Source organism: Nuphar pumila, chromosome 4, assembly GCF_984573655.1.
Source record: "Nuphar pumila chromosome 4, dmNupPumi1.hap1.1, whole genome shotgun sequence".
NCBI lineage: Eukaryota > Viridiplantae > Streptophyta > Magnoliopsida > Nymphaeales > Nymphaeaceae > Nuphar > Nuphar pumila.
Window position 1 is genome coordinate 12939280 of NC_143252.1, and position 10354 is coordinate 12949633.

The following is a 10354-nucleotide window of genomic DNA, read 5'->3' on the forward strand; positions in this document are numbered from 1 at the left end:
AATAGGTTCAGTAATTAAGTTCAACCAATGTTTAACTCAGCTTTTCTCATTACGCCTGCTAATTAACAATAAATTTTTTTGTTTATATTTTACATTATAGAATGAAGATGATTGAAGTGTTTAGCTTGCAAGCAGCATGTTTAGAGTTCAAATCTTATTGCTTATAAGTTGAAACAAATATTTATTTCGCAAAATAACTGTATTATCCTTGCAAAATGGCATGATTTATACGAGGTAAACAATCTATAATAAAAGTAAATTTGTAAAACCGGGTTAATATATGTATATGTATATCTATACGTATATTACCATTTTCTCGCTGCCCCTCTTCATCATGGAAAGAATTGGCAACTGCTACCTGTCAGCAAATATATTCTCATGTTTATTATAGATGATGGAGTCTGTTGCTACGCATATTTAAACTGTCGGACAACTCAACTGATCATTTGGTATTCAACTTCAATTATATTTGCAACCAAATGTCATTTCTTGCGAGGTCTATGGCTTAGACAACCACACCTTTCTCTACTACATCTTCTCCATAAGGGCACCACGTTACTTACAGAATAAAATTTCATTCATGGTCAGTTCTATATTGTATTATATATAAAAATATAATCACTTTTTCAACATATACTTATATGTGCTTCTATCAGTGTGCAATTTTTTTTCCTCCTCTTCCTCTTTAGTGTGTGACATAGTCCATATAATAATACATGAAAATTGAGAGACTGAGTCATGTTCAATGGATCGTCCAATGGATATGTGCTTTCATATCCAAACCTACAAGAATTAATACATGAATCAATATAAAAATTAGTAAATAAAAATAACACCAATAAAATCAAATCAATATTTGTACCTCCAATAACACCAATAAGTCAGATTTTTTTTTCATGCTTCATTTGACACAATGTTACATACAAGTGTGAAAGTGAAGATACTCCTGTAATGCCCTAAAATATCCAACTTATAAATTTTATTTTATTTTTGAAATTTTAATAGTCAAAATATTTTTCAGAGTTAAAACGATAGTTCAACGAAAATAGTAATTTGAAAAGAATAAGTCGGCAAACCCTAGGTAGATTACAAGACAAATTTTCAACAAAAAAATTGGTTCCTCAAATGTCTTGGATTTGGATCCGCATTTTTATACATTCATTAAAAACCATGAAAATTTAAAATAAGGTTTTTATATACAAACAATATTATACAAACGTCCTCATACAAAATGACAAAAATGTGCTCAAGAGCGAATATTCAAGGAAACCGAGCTTCACTTGATTCATGAGAAAAAACCTCCAAATTGAGCCAACTCAGTCTAACCGAGCCAAACCCAAAAGAAAGAAGAAAAAAAAAGGGGGCTCAGCTTGGCTGGGTCTCATCTGAGCCGAACTCAATTCAGCCTAAGCCGATCCAACTGTAGGAGGGAGGGGAGGCTGGGTATCTCGGCTGAGTGGAGCCCAGCCCGAGCCCCAGGGTGCACCCCAGCTTGGGGGTACCCTGGCTCCGTTGGGCTGGGGGGCTCGATTGAGTCGAGCCCGACCCAATGCAACTAAGACCATCAGCAGAGATGGGCTGGTTGGTTCGATTGTGTTGATCCCAACCCAGCCCACCCAGTCCCTAAGGCTGAGTTGGGCTGGTGAGTCGAGCCCAACCCCGCCGACTCGAACCCCCGGGGCAAACAAGGAGTGGGTGTGCTTGATAGGGTCGAGCCATTCCCCCTCCCTGACAGGGTTCGGGGTGCCTGGGCAAACCGGACCTAGGCTAGCACGATAGTAGCTCTGATGTCGCCGCCGCAGCCATGGGCTGCTAAATGGAGCCACCACCCTGGTGGCTTTGGTTCCCCGATCAAACCAAACAAGGAGAGGGGTCAACAGCTGGGCCATTACCGAAAGCAATGACCCAAGCAGAGCCGTACCTGTGTTTTATGGGGCCTGAGGCGGAGGGAAAAAATGGGCCCCCTATTAATAGTAGGAGTTCGAGGGCCGCGCCTCCAAATTTTTTTTAAAGAATCAAAATAACAATAAAATTTGCATTCACATTAAACAAATATAATATTTCAAATATTTATATTATATTAAATAAAAATGTATAAAATATTTATATAAACTACCTAAACAATGGGCCCCTAAATTTTTTTTGGGCCCAAGGGCCCTGAGGCTCAAGCCTCATTGGCCTCTTTACAGGTCCGGCTCTGGACCCAAGCACCCTCTTGTCTGGCGGGCCAAAGCCACCTTGGCTTCAACAAGGGAACAAGGGGGAAAAGGTGAGAGGAGGCTCTTCTGGGCCAAGCGGTGGCGGCAATTCGTTGATGATGCTGATGATGGGGCACGAACGAGAATCAGAGGAGAGTGAGGACACGAGAGGGAGAGGGTGTCGGCTATGAGAGAGAGAGAGAGAGAGAGAGAGAGAGAACCCCATAAGGGGTTTAAGTAGAGTGGAGGAAGAGGCGGGGGAGGGGGGGGAGGGCGGGGGGTGTTTGGGGTATGGATCTGGGTTGGATCCGATTAGATCCAACTTGAATCCAACCCAAATAAGGGCTTTTTGGGTCTGGGTTGGATCCAACCCAAGTCCAAAACACTATAAGGGGCTCGATTTAGGGGGATATGGATTGGGTTGGGTCCATTTGGACCCAACTCAATTCATATATATATAAATTGATTTGGATTGGGTTAGTTCCAATTGGACCCAATTCAATCCTATATATATATATATGTGTGTGTGTGTGTGTGTGTGTGTGTGTGTGTGTGTGTGTGTGTGGTTTGGAAAAAATCCAAATCTATTTCTCAAAAACATATTTTTAGTTTTAAGTAAAGTATTGAGATTGGATTGGATCCAATTTCGAATTCAATTCTAATTTCAAGTACTAGTGGTTTGTTCTTCATTTGTCTCGATCCGAGTGGACCCAGACCCTGCATTATTTTATGCGAGACCCCTTTTTGGTCTTGTTTGGATCTCGAATCCAAATACGAGTATTCATGTGTGTATATATATATATATATATAATGAGTTTTTCGCATGCTTTGAGAATTGATCCATCTTTCTATATCAAATTCCTGATTTATTATGCTTATCAATATGGATCTAAATTGGATCCATTTTGTTTTGAGATTGGATCCATATAACAAATTCAGTCCTGTATCTTACAGGTTTTGAGCGATTTGAATCTCTTTAAAGATCCGTCCTTGAATTATTTTGAACCCAAATTGGGTCCACTAAATGGATTCGAGTCCTTGTTATGAGGTTACTTAGATTCGGGTCATATATACACTACATCCAAATCTATTTAAAATAAGAAATTCAGTGGGTGCTTCGTATTTTTAAATATATAGTAAGAATTGGGTTTCAGAGGGGGTTGATCCTTGTAGATCCCCTATCGAGATCTAGATCCATAAAGAGTTAGTATAAGCTAGATATCTTTTTAACATCCAAAAGTTCATCGATTTATTCATGATTGATGAATTTCTCATAAAAATACCTTGAATAATCCCGTATCATTTATGAAAAATTCAAAAAAATCGCATACTTTACAACTCCCTTTGTAAATTCATCGATGTGATCCAAGTCTTGCAGCAATTTCACATGTGTTGTATGGATCAACTTTCTACCACAGACAATAAATAAACATGTGCCCAAGAAGTAGAGCAAGAATGCCTTCAACTCACTCTCTACCCTATGATTGGCCTTTCCTCTAACACAAAGTATCTTTTCCTTCATTCTTCTAGCCATGTTGTTATATATTTTTTTCAACCATGACAACATCAACATTTTACCTTCGAATGCATCCTCAGGTGCTCTCAATAAGACTTCAGATAAGTTATTCAAATCTCCAAACTAAAGTACATTTACTATCTCCCCAGGGCACTTTCATCCAATGATGTGTGCCACATCTTTCAAGGTGATGATCATATCAAAATCAAAGATCTTAAACGTGTTGGTTATCGGGTTATATAATTACACCATGGAATATACAAGACTATGATGGATTTTTCATTTTGTGACCTCCAAGAATTTTTAAAAATGCATTTGATCCATCCAATCATTCGCCTCCTTTGATAGTGTTAAGAACTAAGTATATGCTTGAAACCAGTAGAACTGATGCATAAGAGGTCTTAGATTCTTTGAGTCTTGAGCATACAAATCCTGCAATAGCAATAAAATTTTCATAAAATCAGTCAAATATCACCATTCATAGGAAAATATATAACTTTAATTTTAAATTTTATATAATATTATATTTCAAATTCAAAACCAAGCACACACACACACACACACACACACACACACACACACATATATATATATATATGTGATAATTTAATGATTGATTGGATATAATATTAAAATTGATCGCAAGCATCTTACAAACATACTGCACATAATAACTTCTGAAGAAAGTAAATGTTCACAAGAAGTGAACTTTCTTTATCATTGCGACATCTTCCTCAAAGCATGCACTTGTTCCTTCAAGGGCTCATCTTCCACTTGTTCAGTCCCCTCAACATCCTCGTGTGCATTCTTCATAACCGGGAGCTTCTTATTTTGTTGAGGTACCTCCCTGTAGAGGAACTGTTACTCTCCTTCTCCTTCGGTTGATGACCATCAATATCATTCATCACCTCATCTCCACCTCCTATCTTCTCTAAAGTCTTCTTTGCCTCAACCATAGCATCCTCCCTTTACTAAAGTACCTCATCTGCCCTTCCCACCTCATAGTGTCCACACTATCCCTTATTATCTCACCACTACAGGTGGCTGCGTCTCCTACTTCCTCTAGTCGGCTATTAAGGTTAGCAATAGCCTCATACTCAATCATTTGCTCCTTCAACTTCTTCACCATTGACTGTGTACATGAATCTCTCTCTTTAGATGCTTTTAGGATGGGAGACATGGTTTTGACCACTGACTTATTATTATTATTGTTTTTACAATACTTTTGGCCATTAAAGGTGTTGAATGCTTTTTATTTGAGCTAAACCTTTTGGGCCTCTTCTTATTCATGCTACATTTATCGTTGTATATGTTGGACACCCATATTTTTTGCCATGGAGCATGTACCTTTTCTATCCACATGTTAAGCCTTAGTTGTACTTCATAGCATGACGGATCAGTAAGTGGGTAAGGTATTTATTGCTCTCTTTACTTTGTTTGATGTTCGTGTAGGTATTGTTGCCTTCATAACTATATTTTCAATCATCATTTTATTGTCTTTTCAATAATTAAAGAATTTTCTACAAAACAAAATGAACAAACTGGTGATTGATACTTATTGTCTTTAAAACTTATCGTTCAGGGATTACATTGAAGATCATATATATAGAAAAAAAACATATTGATCATAAACATAACTCCAAAAAGAAGAATTAATGCACACGTCAACCATCATATTGTACAAATGAACATAAATGAGAAGAACTTTGTGCAACATAATCAAATTAAAAGGCATATGAGAAGAGGATTAACTTTTTATCATGAAACCCAAATCAAGATCTAAAAAATGTATTGGATTTATTATTAAGAGTGGAATCAAGTAGCACAAAAAAATTAAATGCAATGCATAGGATAAACGTGCATGCCTAAATGTAAAAAATATGTAAAAACAGAGAATGCCAAAAAAATATGCTTACTAAAAAAGATAATGTCAAAATAACATAAACATGTAAAATATGAAGCAATTTTTAAAGCTATATATTTATCTATTCATTTAACAAGAAAAGAGAATGCCAAAATAACTAATTCATGCCAACTTTCAGTTAAAAAAATAGATTCATGCCAAAAAAATTTAAAAATAATTGTTTCAACCGTTAACGATGTGTTTACCAAATATCTCACCGTCATTGATGTCTTGGATGCTAAAAAAGTCACTAATGAAGTGTCATTGAAAATACTCACCGAAAATAGTTACCAAAAAAATGCTGGAAAAAATTACTAGGAGAAACACAATAGGATAAAAGGGGTTGGGGACTACAAATAAAGCCCTAAAATGCAAAAAAAAACCTAAAATGTGAACTGCACTTTTTAAATATTGAAGCGTCACATTTAATGTTGATACGAACATTCATAAAAATGAGAAGGTTTGCATTTAAGTCTTTAGAAAACTTGTGAATCTCATGTCCAATGTGCAAATGTCAGAAAGTCTATGAATGATGCACAAGATCCTCATGTACAAATATTTGCAAATGCAAGCATGCATTTGTAGATCTCCTCGATGAGTATTTACTTAACAGAGGTTCGCAGGTTATATTCATAAAGTTCGTATTGTAATATGTGAAATTCTCTACACATTTGTAGATCTCCTGAAGGATCATATCCTAACGGAAGTTTCACATGGTTTCTCTCAGATTTTATACTATATATGCGAAACTCATAAGGTATTTGTGAAAGTGAGCATATTTTCAATTATGCACATGACATACACACAAATTTTTGTATTTTACAAGGATATTATGAAACGTAGTGAGGTACAACGTTTCAAGGAGACCAATTTGGTGTGTAGGTTGAGAAATAGAAAAAATGCACATGTTTGATATGCAAATATATTTTATTGGTATGAAAACTAGTCAGATTTGCATATTAGTTTATGCAAAATTCAAGATTTCTACATAAACGTCATGTAAATATAGTTTTTAGTGAGAGGTTGCGAGATCTGAAGAGCGTAACGATGAAACTCGGGAGAAAAATTATATATTTATAAGAAAATCACATATCTAGCAAAAAAATTATATATTTGAGAGAAAATTCACATATTCGCATATTTGGAAAAAAAATTATATATTTGAGAAAAAATTTACATATTTAAAAAGAAATTCACATATTTGCATGTTTGAGAGAAAATTCACATATCTAGAAAAAATTCACTTGTGTAAAGGGTAAAAAAGTTCTTTTAAAGTTGAACATTTGTGTATTTAGACATGGTACATATTTCAAAAATTATGGGGCATTTCAAAAAACACATCAATTTTGTTGTATAATACAATAATTTTACGTTCACAAATTTGGTTATGCAAACTTTCTTCTTTTTCAAAAATCATCATGTGAATGTACTTTTTAATGAAAAATTGCAAGATCTGGACAATGTACTTATATATTATGCAGGCCTGAAGATGTTAGCTCATATAAAGGGTAAAAAGGTCCTAAAAAAACAAGGCATTTGCAAATTTAGACGTGTAGATAATTTTGGAAATTGTGAGGCATTTTGAGAAACATGTCATTTTTGCCATTTTCATTTTTCAAACTGCTTAGTTTATAGCAGTGGAAGGATTAAAATTGAGGAACTGGAGTTAGCTTTCCCCATGGACAAATGTATGCTGATGTTCCCCTCCCTTTATAGTAGTAGTTGACACGTATCGTGAAATATTAATACTTACAAAAGCACCAAGAAGGACATAGTTCTTACGAAGCAGCAAGATGCAAGACCCACTTTCATGGTGCAATCGTGATGCGCCTCTGCAGACGTTTGGGAAGGGGGCGCTACATATACGCTTCCCATCGGCACGCTTTTTGTTATAAACTTGGTTATGCTGCAATCCATAACATTTTCTTCACTTGATTATGCTGCATTTGCAAGTCTTGCATGAATTATGCCATTTGACACAGTGGTTTATCCTTTTTTCATGCAACCTGATAAGGCTTAAGCAAGTGATGTTCCCAAGACTCTCCCAACACACTAGTATTTTACAAACACTTAGATTTGTCAGTCTGATTCTCTGCTGAATTAGAAAATTGCAGGTGGATAAGCCATTATTTTGCCAGCTGCAATAGATTCCATCAGTTGAGTTTCTGATAAACCTTGGAGCTATCCTGGACCATGGGAAGTAAGCCAGCCAAGTCATAGAGATTGCAACCATCAAGTAACCTCCGGAAATTTCAGTAACAACAACAAATGAGATGCCTTTGAAGGAGAACTCCTTGCAGTATAATTCCATAAGAATTTACAACCTTTTTGGTAACCACAAGGTGGTAGAAACAAAAAAAGCATACCAAATTAGTGAAAAAGAAAAACAAAAGAAAAAAAAAAATAGGAGACCAGAAGTAAGAAATACATTATTGAAATAATACCATGTACAAAGAGCAAATTGATGTCTCTTTACACCAATGATATCAGCAGGTCTCAAATGCTATAAAAGAAAAGGGAAAAGAGTAAAAAAGAAAAGAGAAAAAGAACATAAAGCAAGAACTTTGAGTAAATGGGTCAATCAAAAATTCGTTCATGCCTCAATCCACTCTCCAGCCAAATAACATGCTCAAGGAAAACAATTATGTTACACAATATAATTCTTATTCAAACAAAGGTAGGCTCCCCATAAGCAAAAACGATTAGAAATGAAGAGAGAAAAATAGAAGAAAAAAAAATCTGCCTAAACCATAAGGTTTCAGGCAGAGAAATAAAAAAAAATCAACACAAAATGATGCAATTATAGAGCCCTTAAGGATTATGAACAATGTAATCTGAAGAATACGCCATGTTGCTTGTTGCCTCAGCATTCAAACAAATCATTGGCTTCAACAATTGCTGGTTGCTGATACTGCAGTTGCTATCGTTAATTGCCTCGCTGTTCTCTAATTGCAACAGCTTCCTGTTCACTTCATCTCCATGTATCTGCTGATGCTCAGTTTCTAATCCAATTGACTGCCCTTCCTTCTGCAAACACTGCTGCTGTTGATACAACTGCCTGAGCCTCTGCACATTCTTCCTCAATGCTTCATAGTGTGCTGCAAACATCGTCAAATTAGAAGGAAAATCAGCTTGTTCTAACATTATATATCAAAAATCAATAAGAATAGGAAACTGCCCAATTCATACCATCTTTGAAGAGCTTGTCCTGCGCAAGAGCAGCCATCCGCTGTTTCAGAGCACTATTATCCAAATTGAGGACTAACCTTTGATGATCAAGGTACGCAACCTGCGGCGAAAGAGTAGATACTTCCGCCTGAAATAAAAGTCAATGGTTAATGAATTTAGCTTTTCTTCACAAATCAATATTCCAACTTATCTCATTTCTCTGGATAAGTTTTTTCGTTCAAATATCTCCAAAGATTGAATAAAACATGAACCACTACAAGAAAAATAACACAGAAGAAATGTACCTGCAAAGCATTCACACTTCTTTCAAGCTCAGCGATGTATTGCAGCTTCCGAACACGAGATCTCTGAGCAGATTGCCGATTAGCAAGAATCCTACAAAGAGATCAAAATTTATGTAAAACAAGCTACAAAAAAAAGCAGATCTAGAAGCAGATACTGAAATAAGAAGCTTCAGATCGACTATGAAGCAATATTTCACAGCTGAAGTACACATTGTCCATGATAAGATTCAATATGAAATCATACCGTTTCACCCTTCGGAGATCAATGTTTGGATCCATACAGCCGCTGCCCGCACTCGCAGAATTCGAAACAGCAGGCTGTGCCTGTTGCTGCGGTTGTTGCTCAGGTTTGCAAGCACTCTGCACCTCTTGGTCGCTCTTAAACTGTCCTGGAAGCAGATTGTTGGCCGGCTTCTCGTCAACAAAAGCCTCACAAGTACTGTTATTTTCAGATGGTGTGGAAGGGTTCTCAGAGGTAGACATAGGAGTCTGAGACTCCATTAACCCAATGTCCATCATTGAACCAGAGTCTTGGGCTTGCTGCTTCTGCTGTTTCTGAAACGGTTCTATATCTGCAAACATAGAGAGCAATTGATCCTCATCCAACTTGTCGAAATCTCGGGAGGGAATCGACGTGGTGCTGCTGCTCCCGCAATCGAAACCATCTCTATCCGAAATCTCTGAATGGGGAATTGCAGAAACACCAGCATGAGCATCGACGAAGGCCAAGGAATCGCTTGCTGATCTGCGGTGCATACCGCCTCGCTTAGGCGGAGGTAGATTGATGATTTCGTGGAGCCATGCGGCTGCCTGGACGTTGGGGACCAACCCCATTGAGGAAGACTCTCTTTGGTGCTTTGTGACCTGTTGTGGGATCGAGGCCTGCTGAGAGAAAACAGAGGAGCATTGCTGGTTTTCGTTGCTATTGCTGGTTAGGGGATCCTGGCCGGTTGAGGGAGCTCCCCGTGGAGACTTGGGTGGTAGTTGTGGCTGTCTAGCGCTTAATCCCCACGATCCATTCGAACCACCACCATTGCTACTCTGACCCATCACCTCCCCTCCTCTCATAACCAAAAGGCAATCCAACAGCGCCCAGATCTATCTCTCCCCATCAAAATCAACCTCAAATCTCAGTACCCACAATGCAAATCCCTTCTCATTCAAGTTTCTTCGACACCCACATCAACCATTCGAAGAGAGAGTGAGAGAGAGATTTGACTTGCTAAAGGAAAACACCAACTTGTGCTCTCTCTCCAAATATTTT

At 37.2% G+C, this 10354-nt stretch overlaps 1 protein-coding gene across 1 annotated transcript; it reads right to left on the reverse strand.

Moving 5' to 3' along the window:
• Positions 1-8428: 8428 nt before the first annotated feature.
• LOC149839412 (uncharacterized) lies at positions 8429-10140 on the reverse strand. Its single transcript, XM_090004858.1, has 4 exons — positions 9335-10140; positions 9091-9181; positions 8807-8933; positions 8429-8715 (listed from the first exon to the last, which is right to left on the reverse strand). The coding sequence occupies exons 1-4, from the start codon at positions 10138-10140 to the stop codon at positions 8429-8431; spliced, it is 1311 nt and encodes a 436-aa protein (XP_089860984.1).
• Between the last annotated feature and the right edge of the window lie 214 nt (positions 10141-10354).

Bases quoted from the DNA above. Each gene is read 5' to 3' on its own strand.
- LOC149839412 (XM_090004858.1), bottom strand. From the start codon at position 10,140: ATGGGTCAGAGTAGCAATGGTGGTGGTTCGAATGGATCGTGGGGATTA. The intron at 9,182-9,334 runs GTATGATTTCAT...ATCTCTTTGTAG, and splicing joins GATCTCCGAAGGGTGAAACG to GATTCTTGCTAATCGGCAAT. The intron at 8,716-8,806 runs GTATGAATTGGG...CGATGTTTGCAG, and splicing joins GGACAAGCTCTTCAAAGATG to CACACTATGAAGCATTGAGG.